General features: G+C 26.2%; 14 protein-coding genes across 14 annotated transcripts; 8 read left to right on the top strand and 6 right to left on the bottom strand.

Moving 5' to 3' along the window:
- Positions 1-496: 496 nt before the first annotated feature.
- On the bottom strand, positions 497-1,502 carry ENU1_091580 (vacuolar sorting protein 26, putative; the record flags this gene model as incomplete). Its single annotated transcript, XM_008859046.1, has 2 exons — positions 497-1,290; positions 1,364-1,502. 2 exons carry the CDS (start codon positions 1,500-1,502, stop codon positions 497-499), a joined length of 933 nt encoding a protein of 310 aa, XP_008857268.1.
- A 279-nt stretch (positions 1,503-1,781) lies between these two features.
- ENU1_091570 (elongation factor-2 kinase, putative) lies at positions 1,782-3,395 on the top strand (the record flags this gene model as incomplete). Its single annotated transcript, XM_008859045.1, has 1 exon — positions 1,782-3,395. One exon carries the CDS (start codon positions 1,782-1,784, stop codon positions 3,393-3,395), a length of 1,614 nt encoding a protein of 537 aa, XP_008857267.1.
- Positions 3,396-3,584: 189 nt separating this feature from the next.
- ENU1_091560 (ribonuclease, putative) lies at positions 3,585-4,343 on the top strand (the record flags this gene model as incomplete). The annotated part of the gene is made up of 1 exon (XM_008859044.1): positions 3,585-4,343. The coding sequence occupies one exon, from the start codon at positions 3,585-3,587 to the stop codon at positions 4,341-4,343; it is 759 nt and encodes a 252-aa protein (XP_008857266.1).
- Positions 4,344-4,446: 103 nt separating this feature from the next.
- Positions 4,447-5,541, bottom strand: ENU1_091550 (hypothetical protein; the record flags this gene model as incomplete). Its single annotated transcript, XM_008859043.1, has 1 exon — positions 4,447-5,541. One exon carries the CDS (start codon positions 5,539-5,541, stop codon positions 4,447-4,449), a length of 1,095 nt encoding a protein of 364 aa, XP_008857265.1.
- Positions 5,542-6,107: 566 nt separating this feature from the next.
- ENU1_091540 (hypothetical protein) lies at positions 6,108-7,469 on the top strand (the record flags this gene model as incomplete). Its single annotated transcript, XM_008859042.1, has 1 exon — positions 6,108-7,469. The coding sequence occupies one exon, from the start codon at positions 6,108-6,110 to the stop codon at positions 7,467-7,469; it is 1,362 nt and encodes a 453-aa protein (XP_008857264.1).
- Positions 7,470-7,988: 519 nt separating this feature from the next.
- ENU1_091530 (hypothetical protein) lies at positions 7,989-8,387 on the top strand (the record flags this gene model as incomplete). The annotated part of the gene is made up of 1 exon (XM_008859041.1): positions 7,989-8,387. The coding sequence occupies one exon, from the start codon at positions 7,989-7,991 to the stop codon at positions 8,385-8,387; it is 399 nt and encodes a 132-aa protein (XP_008857263.1).
- A 356-nt stretch (positions 8,388-8,743) lies between these two features.
- On the bottom strand, positions 8,744-9,513 carry ENU1_091520 (hypothetical protein; the record flags this gene model as incomplete). Its single annotated transcript, XM_008859040.1, has 2 exons — positions 8,744-8,940; positions 8,991-9,513. The coding sequence occupies 2 exons, from the start codon at positions 9,511-9,513 to the stop codon at positions 8,744-8,746; spliced, it is 720 nt and encodes a 239-aa protein (XP_008857262.1).
- Positions 9,514-9,754: 241 nt separating this feature from the next.
- On the bottom strand, positions 9,755-10,531 carry ENU1_091510 (hypothetical protein; the record flags this gene model as incomplete). The annotated part of the gene is made up of 1 exon (XM_008859039.1): positions 9,755-10,531. The coding sequence occupies one exon, from the start codon at positions 10,529-10,531 to the stop codon at positions 9,755-9,757; it is 777 nt and encodes a 258-aa protein (XP_008857261.1).
- A 141-nt stretch (positions 10,532-10,672) lies between these two features.
- Positions 10,673-12,121, top strand: ENU1_091500 (leucine rich repeat protein, BspA family protein; the record flags this gene model as incomplete). Its single annotated transcript, XM_008859038.1, has 1 exon — positions 10,673-12,121. The coding sequence occupies one exon, from the start codon at positions 10,673-10,675 to the stop codon at positions 12,119-12,121; it is 1,449 nt and encodes a 482-aa protein (XP_008857260.1).
- A 25-nt stretch (positions 12,122-12,146) lies between these two features.
- Positions 12,147-12,419, bottom strand: ENU1_091490 (hypothetical protein; the record flags this gene model as incomplete). Its single annotated transcript, XM_008859037.1, has 1 exon — positions 12,147-12,419. The coding sequence occupies one exon, from the start codon at positions 12,417-12,419 to the stop codon at positions 12,147-12,149; it is 273 nt and encodes a 90-aa protein (XP_008857259.1).
- A 114-nt stretch (positions 12,420-12,533) lies between these two features.
- On the top strand, positions 12,534-14,464 carry ENU1_091480 (POPLD (NUC188) domain containing protein; the record flags this gene model as incomplete). The annotated part of the gene is made up of 2 exons (XM_008859036.1): positions 12,534-14,323; positions 14,386-14,464. 2 exons carry the CDS (start codon positions 12,534-12,536, stop codon positions 14,462-14,464), a joined length of 1,869 nt encoding a protein of 622 aa, XP_008857258.1.
- A 160-nt stretch (positions 14,465-14,624) lies between these two features.
- Positions 14,625-15,155, top strand: ENU1_091470 (hypothetical protein; the record flags this gene model as incomplete). Its single annotated transcript, XM_008859035.1, has 1 exon — positions 14,625-15,155. The coding sequence occupies one exon, from the start codon at positions 14,625-14,627 to the stop codon at positions 15,153-15,155; it is 531 nt and encodes a 176-aa protein (XP_008857257.1).
- Positions 15,156-15,162: 7 nt separating this feature from the next.
- On the bottom strand, positions 15,163-16,515 carry ENU1_091460 (hypothetical protein; the record flags this gene model as incomplete). Its single annotated transcript, XM_008859034.1, has 1 exon — positions 15,163-16,515. The coding sequence occupies one exon, from the start codon at positions 16,513-16,515 to the stop codon at positions 15,163-15,165; it is 1,353 nt and encodes a 450-aa protein (XP_008857256.1).
- A 78-nt stretch (positions 16,516-16,593) lies between these two features.
- ENU1_091450 (DNA primase large subunit, putative) lies at positions 16,594-17,967 on the top strand (the record flags this gene model as incomplete). The annotated part of the gene is made up of 1 exon (XM_008859033.1): positions 16,594-17,967. The coding sequence occupies one exon, from the start codon at positions 16,594-16,596 to the stop codon at positions 17,965-17,967; it is 1,374 nt and encodes a 457-aa protein (XP_008857255.1).
- Between the last annotated feature and the right edge of the window lie 253 nt (positions 17,968-18,220).

The raw sequence follows: 18,220 nt of genomic DNA, 5'->3' as shown, positions 1-18,220 counted from the left end.
ACTTTTTAAAAGAAAATATACTAAGTATTCTAAATATTCTTGAAAATATTCAAACAAAAGAACTAACTTTGTCTTTTATTTTTCATTTTTAAAATAATTTCTAATTAATCTTATTTATGTACATTACTTCTATTTAGTGCATAGCTTATCTTAATACTTTAAAATGATTTAAGAATAAAAGTATTTAAAATAACTAAATAATGTAATAAAATTCTTTTAAAATAAAAATTAGAGTTATTTAAACATTGATAATAACTTAAAATAAATGATTTATGTTTAGTTTATATTAGAAAGAATTAGAATATTTGAAAAGATTTCTTAATTGAAAATATAAAGAGTTAAATATTTTAAATATGATAAGTTTTTCAAATTAACTTAAATAATTTGTTTTATGACTATTAATCTATGAAATGATAATATATAAATTATTTAAATAAAATGAACAATGAGTGAATAAAAATTCAATAATTATTCTGTTTTATTTGTTTAATTTAAGTTACTGAGATATTAAGTTGCAATTAACTTCTTCAAATTTAGGAATTATTGGTTGGACTACTTGTGTTAAATGGTCTAAATTAAAGTTCATCGTAGGTGGTTGCATTCCTGCTTTAATAACTGTGTCATCATCTGTTTTATATAACTTAATAAGAGTTTCAGAGAAGAACCTCCTACCATCAGAATCTATTATTACAACACTAATAAAATATTCAGTAGAAAATAGTCCACCAATATTATTATATGATGGAGTTAATGGAACTCCACGTAATGGAATTCTAATTGGAATTTTTTCACCTTTAATTGGTGCACCATCCATTACTTCAAATCGTTTAACAATAGAAACACTTTTTTCAGTATTTCCATTCCAACACTCTTTTCTTACAAGATGAATCTCTATTCCACTTAATACAATTTTAATATTTCGTAATATAATATCTCCTAAAATTAAATCACCTACAGTTTTATAATTTGATTTTCTTAAATGAAGAGAACATTGAATAATTCTATCAACTCTGACTTCACAATTTATTGATGGGCTCAATGGAATTTTTTCAATAGGAAGAGAAACATAAATTTCTTTTTCAAAGTATGGACGTGGAGGATATTTAGTATTAATTTGTATTCTAAGAAAGTATTGCAATTTAATTGAATCTCCAATAAATGTCTCATAATTTTTAAAGGGTTGCTCAAAAATAAATGGAATTAATGTTTTCTCTTGGAAAATAATTCCTCCTCTTGAAGGTTCTATATTTTCTTCATAGAATTGATAAGTTTTATTAAGTGGTGATATTTCTATATTGTTATTCATTTGTTATTGTCTATTTAATGATAAAGGAATAATGATGGTAATAAATATATCACAAACTAATTAATCCAACTAATGAAATAACAATTCCCTGATGTTGAATTTGTTTTGAAGGATCTCTTAGTGTTATTAAAACTTTTCCTTTTAAATCATCACCCCTACTATAAACTAACAAGGATGTTTTGATGTTATTTCTCATAACATTAATTTTCTTTCTTTCATAATCATTTTCGAATAAAAAATCAAATTCAGCATTTCCAGAAAAGAAATAATCCTATCATGTCAATGTCAATTGTTCTTTCTAGACTCATGAAAATCTCTATCTTTTGGATCTTAACAAACCATTTTAGTTTCTTCTATTTTCAGTTCTTTTTTTTTTAATCATCTATAAAAAACATTTTTGTTTTGATTTTTATTATATTTTTGTTTTATGAATGACTATTAAATTAAAGAAAAAATGAAAAACAATAAAAGTTAAATGTCATTATCTCCTCATCCAAACGTCATGTTACAAATAGCTGAAAAAGATATTTCTTTAATTCAAAAGTATATCAAAATCCCTTCTTACCAAGATCTGTCTTTCTTGAACAATGGAATATATTCAATTCAATCAATTCACTGTGCTTTTTTTATTGATTGTTCATTAAGTGCAAAGAGATATCATCATGAAATGCTCCAACATATATATAGGATAATAAGCCCTCCAGTTCTTACATCAAATCATATTATCCATGCATTTTATATTCAACCAACAGACAATAAAGTTCCAATAGTCTATCGTGTCTATCAAAATGTTCAACAATTTATTTATGAATTACAGAGAATCAAATATTATGACATTCCATCATTGCCATCATTTACTGAGTTAGTAAAGGTTATTGTTAATTGTATATCTGCAACATTTTATTCTTCACAAGCATGTGTTCATTTATTAATCTTTTATGAAGATTGTATCTCTTCTTCTGACTTTAGAACTTTATTACCTTTACTTGAAGTTTGTGGGAGACAAGGAGTTACATTCTTATTTACAATTACTTCATACCATCAATCAATAGAATATGCTGAATTTTTCTTGAATGGATTAGTTCAATTACAAAGTACAATTTCTGTAACAAGTACTAACGATTATGGTATAACAACAACTAAAACAGAACGTATTAATCCATTTATTCCTATATCATTTAGACCACCCTTATTAACTAAGCAAGATTTATCTCTTATTCCAATAGATGTATTACACCTTTATCCAATAGACTTAGAAGAGACAGAAACTATGGAAGGACTTATTGTTAGTATTGAACCAAAATATTTTTTAAATGACCAGTGTTTTGAATTTTATTCAAGACCGTTATTGTATCGTGTACAACCAACAGTATTAAGTAAAAATAAATATCCATTTGCTCGTGGTGGTATTAGAAATGCATATCATGGAATTAATAAATTAACCAAAAAAAAGATAGTACTTAAAGATTTTATTGAACCAACATTTGCTTCATTAACTAAATATCTCCATTCTCTTGAATTAAATTGTGCAGTTGAAGAATTAGCGTCTGAGTTTAATCAAATTAATACCTCTTTTAAAAGAATCAAGTTTATTCCAACATATTTATTTGTTGAGTGTGACCAACATCTTATTGGAAAACCAGTTTTAAGTTATGAAGAACTAATGATGGTTTGTAAAAAACAAATATATTTTGTTGAACCAGAATTAAATGGTGAATTTATTAAATTTAACGATAATAATTCTTGGGTAAATTCTGAAATGTATAGTGCTACAGCTCAAGCTTTTTCTCATTGGACATACTTCAGAACTGCTAAAAGATTAATTGTTGTTGACTTACAGGGAGTGGTTAATAAAGAAAAGAGTGAATACATATTAACTGATCCAGCAGTTCACCATGAGTCGCAATCCAAATACTTTTTTTCATCAACTAATCTTGGACAAAATGGAATTGCTCATTTCTTTGAGTCTCACCAATGTAACTCAGTGTGTAAACAGTTAAATATAGGAAAGTATATACCAGGTCATGATAAGGATAGTGATCCAATTTACTCTGAGTCTGTTACTACGTTCCCAAAGGTATCAAAATAATATTTTTTATTCAGATATTTTTATGATTTATATAACATTTTTAAGAAAAGAAAAATCAAAAGGATCGGATAAATTCAAACTCACAAGATAGGAATATTCCACTGAATAGATTGTTCCAAATTATTCCTTACTAATAGTGCTTCATTCTATTTAATAGATCTAAAAAGACTCCTTTTATATTAACAAATTATGTTTATATTGTTAAGTTTAATTGCTTTATGTTATGCTGAACAATGCGTCCATGGCGAATTTGAACTATGTACAAGTAATAATTGTAGAGTCACTTGGGACTTTGTTCTTTTAGTTACAACTTGGCCAGGAGAGTTTTGTAAAACTAAATGTTGTGATATGCCAACACGTCTTGGTCAAATGACCGATGGATTTACAATGCACGGATGGTGGCCATCATTTTCTTCAGGATCTATGCCAGCTTGTTGCAAATATGCTACAAGTCGTGCTGAAGTTCAAAAAGTAATTGAATCTGATCCTGCTTTATTAGATGATATTGCATTCTACTGGCCATCTCTTTCACGATGTCATTTCATTGAATATGAATATGATAAGCATGGAGTTTGTTTAACTGATGTATATACTGGAGAGAATGGAGCTAAAGACTATGTTAATGCTGCAATTAAATTAATTAAAAAAGCTGATGCATGGAATGTATTTAAGAGTGCTGGTGCTGTTGCTGATGGTAAAACTAAAATTAGTAAAAAAGTACTTCTTAATGCTCTTGCAAAGAAAATAGGAGTTGAGAATGCTGCATATTTTAGATGTTCATCAAATTCTGTTTCTGAGTTAAGATATTGCACAACTGTTCTTACATCAGATAAAGCAAATCCAATGTTCCAACAATGTACTGATAAAGTATTAAGAAAGGATAATTGTGGTGATGAAATTACATTTGCTCCACAATTACAATTGACACCAGCTGGTTGTGATTATTAAATAAATCATTTTTCTTTAAAATATTTTATGGGATTTATTTTTCTTTTATTTTCATAATAAAAAAGATAAGGTTAAATAATTCCTTCAATCAAAATACAATTACTTAAATATAAACATTCGGTTGCATATATGGATGTTGAAATTTAGAAATTGACTGGAACCGTTGTGGTAGTGTGACTGATTGTTGGAAATAACTATCGTCTTCAACAGGTCTAAACATAAGTTTATAAACTGGAGAACTTCTTCCTTGTTTCATTGTTTCAGTTATATTTCCTTGGTGTTTACTTTCGATAGATTTATTATCACTATTATCAATAAGTGTTGAAATTTGAGGTTGATTATTTGATTGAACTTGATTAGAAATAGAATGTGAATCTAGTTCTTTCATTCTTTCACTTGTAATATCATAAATTCTATCTATCATTGGTGGATTTATTTCCATTGAAATACTAGAAGATGGAACTTTTGAATAATCATTAAAATCATCATCTGGTATATATTTTGTAGTGTATGGATTTTGTAGTGGTAAGTCAATAGGATCGAAAGAAATAGTTTCAGGAATACCTAATTTTTGATTTTCTTTTAATGGAATTGTATTTTTAAAATATGGGACTTGTTGTAATATACTCATTAGAACTTCATTTCTTACTTCAATCATTGTAGTTTTATATGGACCTTTTTTAAATGTTTTAGTGATAACACTATTAACAGCTCTTCCAATATTATTTATTTGTACAGTGTCAATAATAATTTTTTCATTTAATAAAATATCAGTAATCTTTTCCATTCTCAATGTTTTAAAAGATGATTTAGTGTATCTTCTTTTTACCTTGTAGCCATGGTCTTCAACAAGTTTTAATAATCTGTTGAATGTTAGTGCTGCACGATTTATATCTTTATGTCTACGTGTTTGACGAATTTTCTTAATATTTGGAGCAGCACTTCTTTCTCCTTCATATCGTTTAGAACAAATTTCTTCTATTTCTTCACCAAAATTAAGTGATTTACCTTCATAAAACAATTCTGTCACTATTAAAAATTGTACTGTTTTAGCAGCAAGACGTTCTGGATGTTTAATTTCTATTGAATAACCTAAATAATTTAATAAAGCAATTAGTACCGCTTGTTGAACTGCTTCAAATGACTTTGACTCTCTTTTAATTTCAGTACTAGAGACTGATTTGATAAAACTAGACATAATTAATTAAAATTGAAATAAATGAATTTCAGTTCTTTTTGTATTATAGGTTTTTTTCTTCTTTTTTTTTTTAGAACTTCCTTCACGAAATCTATTTTCAAAATTAATTTAATAATTTATTTTATTTATGATTTTCTTTTTTCTTTTTTGGATATTTCTATTATTTCTTTTTTATTTTTGCGAACTGCTTTTTTTCTTGTTTAAAAATACTTATTTTTGTTATTTTTTATAGTTTTTTCCTTTGGAAATTCTTCTTTTGAACAAAATTCTTTTAATGTCATTTTAGGATTTATTCCTGAAAGTTTAGGTGAAATTCTTTAATAACAAGAATGTATTTATAGAATTGAGTGAAACAAGAGAAATAACAAGATTGTTCAAAGATTATTAATTTAAACTTGTATTGACAAATTGGAGGAATAACTACAATCTCAAAATGTGATTGTGTACGCGTATTTGTATAATGTTTTTATCAATTAAAATAAAAAACAGAAATTAATTTAATTTAACTTGTTTTTTTTTTATCTTTTTTACTTTATTAAAACTTATATATTTATTGTTTATATTAAATGACTGAGACTTGTCTTTTTAATTGGTTAAAAGAAAAGTATCAAATTGAAATCAAAAAGACTAGTCTTAGTACTAACATTAAATGTATTGATGAAAAGTTAATTCAAAGTTTACCCCCACAACCCAAATCTATTGATGATACAATTAAAAAATTATTTCCTAAAGCACAATTATTTATAACTAATATACATAGGTTTACAAAACCAATTTATTGCTATTCAATACTTGAAGGAAGTCAGTTTCAGTTAAATAGTAAATTTAGTTCTATGGTCAAATTCTCTTCTTCAAATAACAATTATCAAAACCTTTATCTATCATACAAGAAATCAACTATTATTAAGAAATTGACACAAATGGCTAATAGACTAAATCAAAAAGCAGAAATTACAAATACTTCTATTCCAGGACTAGTAATAACATACCCTGAATTTTATATTCAGTTATCTATTGACAGATATGAAGGATATTATAACTATTTGTTATTTGAGTCTTATAAAAAATTACATCCATCTATTTCTTTATTATTTGAATGTGTTGATCTTATTCACCAAAACTTATTTCCAACAAACCAACACCTTTCAACATTAACAAGAGTTATGGTTGTTCATTTTCTTCACAACATTGGAATTCCTTCTCTTCAAGACATTACTTCTTGTAACTCTCCTAATCATATAATTCATACTTATAAGCCATTATGTACTCTTCAAAAAGTAGAATGGAGTGAATGTCCTTATTGTGTCAATAGTCATGTCCCAAAAGATCTTTCTCTTGGAGAGTTATTAAATCAATACCTGATTTATTACCTTAATTTTGATTATTCTACTCAACGAATAGTAACTTCTCCTTCTTTTTATGCTGATAAACCACAAATATCAACAAATATTGTTTTTTCAGTCCTTCCACCCTTTGTTCCATGGGTATTATTAAGTACAGCCACAACTACATTTGAATTACAAGATATGTTATTTATGTATAAAAGTGTTCAAAGGTCTTTAACAACAACTGATAGTCAGTTTTCTTTATCTAACATTGAATCAGATATAATTATCAGTGAAGTTGATGTATATGACACTGTTATGATTTATTCACTTCCTCAATATTTTCAAACTAAAACACTTCTTTCAATTTTAAATGAATCTGATATTAATGCTGAATTATTAATTTTAAATCCAACATACATATCTTCATTTTGTACAGAGTCTGGAGTTATATTTCTTCATTTTTCTTCAATTCAAGAAGCTACATATTTCCATTGGATTCTTCCATTTCCATTTAAACGTTGTTATGTTTCTTCATCAATTTTTGAGTCAAGGCCAAATGGTTCATTTTATATAAACACACGTGACCCATTACTGTTTTGATAATTGATTTATAGTTTTCGTGTCATTATTCATGTTTATTAAAGTTTTGATATTTAATGTTATAAGTTATTTACATTTTAAATAGTTTTCTTTTATTCGGAAAGAACTATTTTACTTGATAAGATTCTCTTGTGGAATAAAGAAGTTTAAAATATTAAGAGTTTATAAGTAAGTCAATACAATTCTACAGTATAAATCTTTCCAAATAAATTAACACGATTATAAGTTATATCAATAAAAATTTAGAACAAAATTCAAAGCAAAAGCTTGGAAGAATAAAAAAGGTTTGATGATTTTAGTATAAATTCTTAGACCAAAATCATCTTAATAATTCTTTCAAGTGAAGAAATAGGTTATTAGTGATAATAAAATTTTAAAATCCTTTTCATTAGTATTAACAAAGTTTAGTATAATTTTTATACAATAATAGAAAGAAAAAAGTAATTATTATATTATACTAAAACATGTTTTTTTCTTTCTTCAAAAATAATAATGAGAACTTTTAAGAATTAATTAGATATGAGTGAGTCAAGTGATAATGAAATGAACGAATGGGAATTAAATGTATTAAAGAATGGAATGCTTGGAGAAAAAAAGCAAGAGAATATTATAACTTTGAAAAATGCACAAATGAAAGAATCAGTACAGAATTGGGATGATATTTTAAGTTATTTTGATAATAAGATTGAAAGATATAATCAAGCCAATAAAAACTCTCAACAAAACATTGAAAGTTGTGTTGATCAAATAAAAAAAATTCAAACCCATTTAATTCAAAGTGAAAATAAATTACAAGAATTGACACAATTATCCCAACAACAAGAACTAGTAAAAGAAATCATTCATGACGTCAAAATACCAACAGAAAAAAAAATAACAGAGTTAGACGTATTAGAAAAGAAAATGACTGTGATTTAATGTAATAGTAGTTTTTGTGATAAAATAAAGTTTTTAATATATCATTTAATTTTTTAAAGTTCTTCAATTATTTAACTCAAACAAACAAATTATAGATGAAGGATAAATTAGTTTTTTATTAAAGAAATATATTGTAAGTACTTATTATGGGTGTTTTTTATTCTTTTAAAGCAATAAAAGATAAAAAGAAATTAAAGAGAAGTTAGTTAATAAACTATTGTTAAATTCCTTTAAAGATGTTAATTTATGTTAATTAATCATCGTACTTCTCTGATCCATTTCAACTTTTTAAATTAAAACAAAAAAAGTTTGTTTTTAGTTGAATTAATAAATCGTAAATTTTTGAAGTATAAGTTTTAGATAATCACAACATCACTTGGTTCTTCGAGTTCTTTCATTGTTAAAGGGTCTAAATCTGTTAATGTTTCAACATTGTTTTGTGACTCTACATCATTATAATAATTCACTACAAATTCTTTGATATCTTTGTAGTAACAACTAGCAATAATAATTGCCAATAATATTGAAAGCCAATCAGAAAGAATAGCAATTGCTAAGGATAAGAATGAAGATTGTTATTAACAAAATTAATAAAAAACAAACTTCCTTTTAAAATTAATTTACAAAGTAATGTCATAATAAGACTTACAGTTAGTATTACTTTTACTGATTGTATTCTTGACCTAATAAATGACATAGTAAAAGGGCATAATCTTACAATATAGTAATAAGTGCCAACATGTATAATATAGCATATTAATGAAAGTGTATGAAAAATATTCTTTAATGAAGCATTTTGTATAAAAATTTCTATCAATAAAAGAGTTCCAACACAAAATAAAGCAATTGAACTTCCTTTACAAGGAACAACAACAGGATTAACCATAGCAACAAAATGAGGTATAAAGATAAAATGAATGAGGTATGATAACCCAAATATTAATGGAATAATAATAATAAGTGAAAAAATGAATAAACTATTATATAATATTGATTCACTAACTACTTGTGTAAGTTCTTTTTGTGTTATGTTATGTACGTTTGGTAATATAACTAAAAGGAAGAATATACAAATTGAACTAATCAATAGAAGTGGAATATTTTTAATAATAAATTTCCAATTCATTATTATTTAAAATGAATAATTAGTTATAAAAATTTTCATTTTTATTTTTTCAAGTTAGTTTATTTAAATAAATTGTTAAAATTTAGTAAAAGAACTATAAAAAAAAAGAAAAGTTTACCATTCTTTATAATTAAAAAAAAAAATATAATAATTTTTATTCCATATACTTTACCAATTCAATAAATATTTTTGATTAACATCGATCATTTTGCAAAACATTATTATGAGTTAATATCTTTTTTTAGTTGTGAACTCTTTTGAAAGTAGTTTTCTTTTTTGATTGTTTTCCATTAATTTTCTTTTGCAATTTTTCTTTTAATTTTTCTTGATATCTTTCTCTATTTTTTTCTTTTTTAATACGTGAACGTTCTTCAATAAATTTCTTTTTCATAATTTTTTCTTGGTCTTTCACTTTTCCTTCTTTGGGTCTTTTTTTTTCATTTCTTATTTGTTTCTTCTGTGCACCTTTTTCTTTATTGTTTTTTTCTTTTGTCTTTTTATTAGTTAGTAGTGATATTTTACTATTGTTTTCTAACGAATTATTCGTTGTATTTGTAGTATTAGTTAATAAAGAAGTTTTATTGTTTTCATGTTTTTCAGAATGTTTTTTAGTAATTGCTTTCTTTTTCTTTTCAATTATTTTCTTTTTTTTAGAAATAGGGTCTTGAGTGATGATAGTGTTGTTAGTGATTTCTTCAATACCATTATCAATAGTATTATTTTCACTTCCTTTCAATTGATTTTTGTGAATAAGTTGATGTTTTTTATATTTTTTTATATTTTGTTGCGTATCATTTGTTTTTATTGCGTTTGTTGAATGTTTAATTTTTATTGTTTGACTATCTTTACTTTTTTCTTTAAAACTTGTCTTATGTGTCTTTTTGTTTTTACTTTGAATAAACTCTTTTGATTCTTTAGTTGAGTTATTTTCAATAGTACTACAGTTGGTTTCATTACATATTAAAGCATGACAAAATATAAAAAGAAATGAAAGATATATTAAATATTTCCACAACATTCGATTGAATAATATTTAGTTCTTGTTAAACCTCAATAAATTTCTTTTAAATTTTTTTTTTGTTGTTGTTTAACTTTTTTAAAAATGTTAAATCTTCTCTTTTCGTTTGTTTTTAATATGAACTTCAATTTCTTTAAGTTCATGTCTTCTGAAGAAAGTATTACCTTATCTTCATGTTCTTCTACATCAACTGCATACTCAGAACAAATTCAATTAGCAATCGCAGAGACAGACACTTTTGGATTCTTTGCATTTGAAGTTGACCCATTATTCCTTGTTGCACAATACCTACAAACTGAGTCAGATTTTATCAATTTTATTCTAATATCCAAACGGTTTCAAGTTGTTCTCAGTTATTTTCAATCAAATCCAATTTCAGTTAACTCACTTCGTTTATTTCCACAAATAAAAACCCAATATCTCTTCAATAAGAATGACAAAAGAATTAAAGGAGTTTCTAAATATGTATATCGTTGTCTATTAACACATACTGAAGCTAAAAAATTAAATAGGTCTAATGTTTCTTTTAAGAGAGTTGTTTTCAAAAAAGATAAAAATGCAAAGAAACATCATATTCCTAAATTAACTACTGATCTTGATGATTGTTGTTTTACTAAAAGTGTTTATCTTAAAAGTATTTTAATTCCATCAACAGTAACTTCACTTGGTTCAGATTGTTTCTCAGATTGTTCTTCGTTAAGTAAATTAGTATTATGTTCTTCATTGATTCATCTTGGTATTTCTAGTTTTGAGAATTGCAAATCTTTAAGACATGTTGTATTACCTTTATTAATAAAGGAAATCCCAGACAATTGTTTTAAAGAATGTACTCAATTAAAAGATGTTGTTCTTCCTTCTTGTATAACTAGAATTGGACATTCTTCTTTTGAAAATTGTTTGTCATTAACTGAAATTATTAACACTTCAAATATTATTGAATTGGGTCAAGAAGCATTTAAAGGATGTCATTCTTTGAAACAACTTCACTTTTCATCTTCTCTAAATTATATTGGGGTGTCTTGTTTTGATGGCTGTAATTTGGTTAAAATCAACCCACCCCTTCTAAGTTCCTTAAAATGTATTACTAATAAACAAAGTTTGGATAATAAAACTCCTTCTTCTAACTATATTGTATTAACTTCTGATGATTGCATTGAAATAACGGAAGAAATCCCACCCACAATAAATGTTATTGGAAGGAATGCATTTAAATATATTATGCCATCTCAACTTATTTTACCAAATAGCATAACTCGGATTGAATCTAATGCATTTTATCAATGTACTCTTTTAACATCAATAATTTTTTCAACATCATTAAAAGTCATAGAGTCTCGAGCATTTATGGGATGTTCACATTTAAAATCTATTTCACTTCCAGCTTCTATAGTGTCTATTGGAGATGAAGCATTTAATAATTGTTATGAACTAACTTCAGTTGAAGTAGAAGGTTCTCCATGTATTGGATATCATGCCTTTTCTCATTGTAATGAACTTCAAAATATTTTTATTCCACCATTCTCTAATCAAAATACTAATGATATCTTTTTTGGTATTAAAATACCTTCAAAACCTTGTTGTATTGTTTAGTGCTAATTCATTAATAAAAGTTCAATTACATTTGGTCGAGCTGAGATAAAACCTTCTGCATTTCAGCTTGAACTTGTGCAGCAACTTGTGGGTTGCTTGACGTTGAATTTATCAAGTTTTTCCTTACATTTTCTGAGACTAATTGGATATTACATTCATTTGGTTTAATGACTTCAATAGACTCAGGAGAATTATTAATGATAATAACTCCATGATTTTCAATTTCAGTCACATCAACTCCATTTTCGTTTAGAGGTTTTCTGATTAATTCAGTTTGTTCTTCTTCTAATTTCTCCATTGAAATTGAGTTCAAAAGTTTTTATAAAAAAAAAACAAACAAATATTTTTTATTAAATAACCCTTTCAGTTTTTTATTGTTTTTGGATGTTTTAATAGTTATTATGAATCAGATATGAGTTATACTGAACGAAGATACCACAAAGATAAATTAAAATCAAATACCACTCTCAACGTTGGAGAATTGACTGCTTCTAGAATTGAAGAAATAAAGAAGTTTACTGATCAATTAAATGTTTATTCAGGTAACCGAACAGTACATCAAGCAGTTCCAAGACACCTTAGAAGAAGACAAGCTTCACATTTTTGTCATGTACTTCCTCACAGGTTTATTGCCAATGCATTAAGAGAGAAAAAAAAGAATGAAAAAGAAATGAAAGACAATAAAACTTTAGCACAGAAGATGCAAAAAAAGATTAGAAGGTCAAGAAGGTCATTAAGAAGAAACTTCAAAGAATATTCATGGGGAAAAAGTCAATATTTGATGACACATACTTGGCATGCTAAAAGGTGTCATATGAAAGAAATGTGGGGTGTTAAAATTGCTGATGAAAGAAATGACAAAGGACTAAGAGTATTATTAAACGCAGCTGAGAAAAGAAGTGTTGTTTATGACCAAAGTTATTATGTTGAGTATGAATTAGAAAATAATCAATACAATAGAGAAATATGTATGAAGGTATTACAATTAAATGAAATTATTAATAAAAATGAATGGAGAATGTGGATTGCAAATACTACAAAATTTGGACCAATTAAATTACTTTTAAATGAAAAACGAATTGTCATTTTTGTGCATCCAGTTAGTAAAACAGATATTGTGGAAGCATTTGATAAAGAAAAAATTCAGTTAAAATTAATGCAAAGGTTAGGAGTATTTGAAATAATTGGAGGTAATTCTCATCGTTCATTACTAAATTCTTTTGACTTTGTTGAAGAAGATAAAGGAGTAGAAGTTTTGAGAAGAATATGTGAACTTCCTCCAGAAAATACGCCAAATGCGTCTATAATTCCACTAAAAATTAAGATTGCTGACATCAATAATCCTATATCACAGTTTTATAGTAAACATGATAAACAAAAAGAACCAATAACAAAATTAACTAGTCATAAGGATTTATTTAATGTAATTTCAACAGAACTAGTTTCACAAACACTAGAACAAATAATTAATTTAAGTGATGTTTCATCATTTAATAATTATTTAGAAGCAAGAAAAGCTATTTCAGAGCAAAAAGAAATTCCTTTGTTATTAATGGCAAATAAAGTTAATGCATCAGATGGTAGTCATTTTTCTTCTGGTTATTTTCTTATTGTCCCTAGTTTATTTGCATTAACTTGTTGGAGAAGAATAGTATGGCATTGTGTATTACCATTAGCATTAAAGGAAAGAAAATACTTAACATATGAAGCAGGGTTAATGACATATCCTGATGATTATGTTGACAATGAATATTCACAACAAATGAGTGAAGAGCAAAAAGGTATTTTAATAAAACAAGCTAATTTGAAACCTAAATCAAAAAAAATGAATATTCAGACATTTTCTGTTCAAAATCAAATACCATGGGAAATGAATTGGAAAGGATTTAAAGTTATTCGTAGAAAAGAATTTATTCAAAATGAACATCAACTTCATATAATTCAAGATAGTCAAAACAAAATTATTAGATTTGAATTAATATCTGTTAATGGACGTCCTGAACGATTTGCTTATATCCATATACCAGAACAACAATTACTTGAACAATTTAAAACAAGTTGTTGTATTAAAATAGAACAATTAGATGAAAATGTTGTTGGTAGAATTATCAAAGGAGGTTATTCATTAAAAAGAGGATCGGGTTATGGAATTGGATTTATTTATTTGAATAAATACAATGAAATTATTAAAGAACATAAAGAGTTTGTTTTTTTCTTTTTAAAGTTTAATGACTAGACTCTAACTTTATTAGTTTAATATTAAGCAATGGAAATATTCTTGTTTATTATAGAAATGCATTCTCAAAACATATTCATCTTGGAATTCTTTCACTTCTTCCATAATTTAAGTCGTTTAAAACGAAAAGAAACTCCATTTATTTAAACTGATTAGATTGAATCTTTTTTGTTACCTTTGTATGAATTTTTTCATTTAACCAAGATATTAGTATCCTGTTCTTATATTTAACCGAATTTAAGAGTAAGAAACTAAAATAATATTGAAATGGAATCAACAAGCGATAGTCTAAATCCTTTATTAATAACATCTCCCCTTGATACTAAAATAAAAAATGATGATTTAGTAGATGGTCCACCTTCAAGAAGTGTCAGTCCAGTGCCAGATGATGAGAGAAATATCAGAAAAGAAGACTTTTCAAGTTCTGTTATGGATAAAAATTCTACGTCAAGTGATATTTATGACCAAAATAAAAATGATGCAACAACAAAAGGTATTATTCATGAACAAAGTTATTACAATAATGAAGGCAAAGAAAATACAACCAGAGTTATGGAGGAATTGGATTATATTGACACTAAATTAGAATTAAAACTAGCAGGGATTAATGCAAAAATACTGAAAAAAAAGAATAAAATACTAAACAAACAACTTGACCCTTCATTTAATGGAGAAAAAGAGAGAGTCATTGTTGCCATTCAGTCTAATAAAAATAAAAGGGATGAAACAAAAGAAATATTTAAAAGAAAGAGAAGAGAGAAGATAAGCCGTTTCCTTCATTTAACAAAAACAAATTAATTAAAATCTATTGTTCTTCAACAGGAGTTAACTCAGAAATTGTTGTCCAAACTTTTCCTGCATATTTTGGATTATCACTTATTTTTCCCTTTACAACAAATTGATATTTCTTTGAAAATAATGGTGTAACAATAGCACTTCTTTGTTGTTCATCCATGTCTTGAAATTCTTGTGCAGTCTTACCTATAAATTTTTCAGCACAAGACTCTGATATATATGCCCAATGACTATTTCTATTAGACTCAGCATCTTCTTGAGTCTCATACAAAAGGGCGTTAGTTTTATAACAAACTTTTCTTGTTGTATCTTTGCATTTAGGACATTGACAATTATCTTGTTCTATTTTTTTCTTGCATGTGGCACAACCATTATAAAAACAATTTAATATTTGGATTCGTTGTAAATAGGCAATAACACAATAAGTTCTATCTATTTTTGAATTATTTATAAGAACATCATTGATGTAATCATTCAAAGAAAAAATAGCAGCTATTTGAGAATGTGTTTTTCTACAATGAGGAGGAGAGACAGAAATAAAATTAATGTGTGCTACATTTTTTCTTATCTCAATTAATAGATTATAATCATCTTGTGAAAGTCCATGAGACATATTGGGTGGCAGATCATCATACTCTGTGTCTTGACATGCAAGGTGTTGAGGAATATCATTATAAGAATTAATAACTTTTAAATAACTCCCTTCTCTAATAATACAATAACGCCCTTCTGGTTGGTGATTGATGTGACACCTTCCAAGTAAGAAAACTGTATTTACTTTAATATTTTCTTTAATCCATTGATTCCATTTGCAAGTAAAACACCTTACAATAATCGAACGTCTAGAAACATCAGCAACTCTCATTTCAATTTCTTGGAACTTTCCTCTATAACTAGAGGAAATATGTTCTGTTTCTATTTCTAAACAGAAACAAACAAAATTTGCATCATTTAATAAGTTTTCACAAAAAGAAAAAGGAAATATTTTATTGATATAGAGGATAATCAAAGGAATTTCTTCTTTTGAACGATTGTAAGTAGCTTCACGATAAAATTTTATTTCACTTTTCATCATTTCTGATGACTCTTTGTCTTGGTATGGATTTAATTCTCTTATTTGTAAATTATTAAATGTCCACGTCTCATTTTCTTTAATTTTATCATAACAATCATCTACTTGTTTATCAAAAATTACTAATTTTACTTCATCCCCACTTTTATCTTGAAGAACAAATGTGACAATAGTTCCTTTACTCCCATCATGTTTATGATAATTCTTTTTAAATGATTTATAAATTACTCTTCCTGTATATTCTTCTAATGGGACAAATTCTCTTTTTTGAATAAGTTTATTACTTGACATCTTATAATGTAAGAAAATCTATTATTTTTTGATAAAAAACATTTTTTAGTTTCTTTTTCTGTTATTTATTTCTATCAAATGACTACTCCTAACCCTTCTTTTCTTCCTATTCCATCATTAAATTATACTTATCCTGAAATCTTTTTACCTTCACATTTAAATCAATCTTCTTATTTCGAATCATATATTAAAACATTACCTTTATCAACTGTTTATGATGCAATAGAAAAAAGATTTGAATGGTATCATAATGTAATGAAATCTCAATTTTTTACTTATGAAAATGCAACAACATTCTATCCTATTCGTTTATTTCACAAAGACATACCATTTGAAGACTGTTTTCCAAATGAATCAGATATACCATTTGATTATGTATCTTTTTATTTCTTTAGAATATTTTTTTCTAATTCTATTCTTCATCTCTCTTTCTCACAAGTTCACGAACTTTTTGTATATCTTGAAACAACTCTCTTTCTTATCCATCTTCAGTCATATCCTCATCGTATATCATTGCTTTTACAAAATCAAAAAATAACTACTTCGGAAGATAATTTATTCTATTATATCCCCTTTGACAAAGTTATGCCAATGGTTACTTCAAGAAGATACCAAATGAAAAATGGATTACTTAGAGTTCCTCGTTCTGAATCAGACATTGTGCTCTCTTGTTTATTTTTCAGTATACTTCAAAATGATAAATTTTTAAACGTCCAAATGCCAAAAGAATTAGAACCTTTAAAACGGTTAATCAATCAAAAAATGAATTTGTTCACTCTTCGTTCTCCCTGTGAACTAACATCTTTTGGTTGTGGTTCAAAACTAACTGCACAAACCTTGAATGAAAATTTAAGAGTATTACCATTATGTATGTACAACATTATTTTTAATATGAAGAAAAAAAGAAATGTTATGTTTGACTCAAGGCACCAGATTGGTATATTCTTTTATCACTTCCAACTCCCTCAGCAACAGTTAGCTTTATTCCTTACTACTTATATGAAAGAAAAATTCGATAAAGAACCTCAATTATATTATTACTTTCGGCATTGTTATGGCTTAGAAGGTTCTAAAATCACTGAACCAGTTTGGAGTTGTCTTAATGTAAGAAGTAAAGAAGTTGGTCTCAATCAGTTTCATGGTTGTCCATTCGATCTCATTAAACACAACGAACGTGACCTTAAAGAAATTCTAGTTAATTACCTCAAAGATTGGGAAAAAGTCCCACCACACTATGACATAGAAGACATTGATAAGTACTTTCCTACTGAACAGGGAAAAACTATCAACACCATCCTTGACTATTCAAGGCATCTTTGTTGTGAGAAGGCTTGTGAAACTCTTTTTCAATTCATCACTTCTACCTCAGTCGAGATCACTCATCCGAATCTTTATAGTTATCTTATCTATCCCTTTGTTTTTCCTACACAAATTAACCAACAACCAAATTAACATAGAAGATATTTTTTTATTTATTATATTCTAGTTATTACTTACTGGTAGAAAGTCTCATTCTCAATAAAAACCAACAACTTGTTAAATACAAAACCAAGAATAAACCAAATGAATGCAAAAGAAGCTAAAGGTAATGAACAAGCATTAAACAAAAGTTTAATAAATGATGTATTATAAAAGATAATACCTATTCTTCGATCAAAAAATATATCTTTTTTATCAATTATAATTCTTTAACATTGTTCATAAC

Source organism: Entamoeba nuttalli (genome assembly GCF_000257125.1).
Source record: "Entamoeba nuttalli P19 unplaced genomic scaffold asmbl_4060, whole genome shotgun sequence".
NCBI lineage: Eukaryota > Evosea > Mastigamoebida > Endamoebidae > Entamoeba > Entamoeba nuttalli.
Note: the sequence above shows the minus strand (reverse complement) of the source record. Positions and strands in the feature narration are given on the sequence as shown.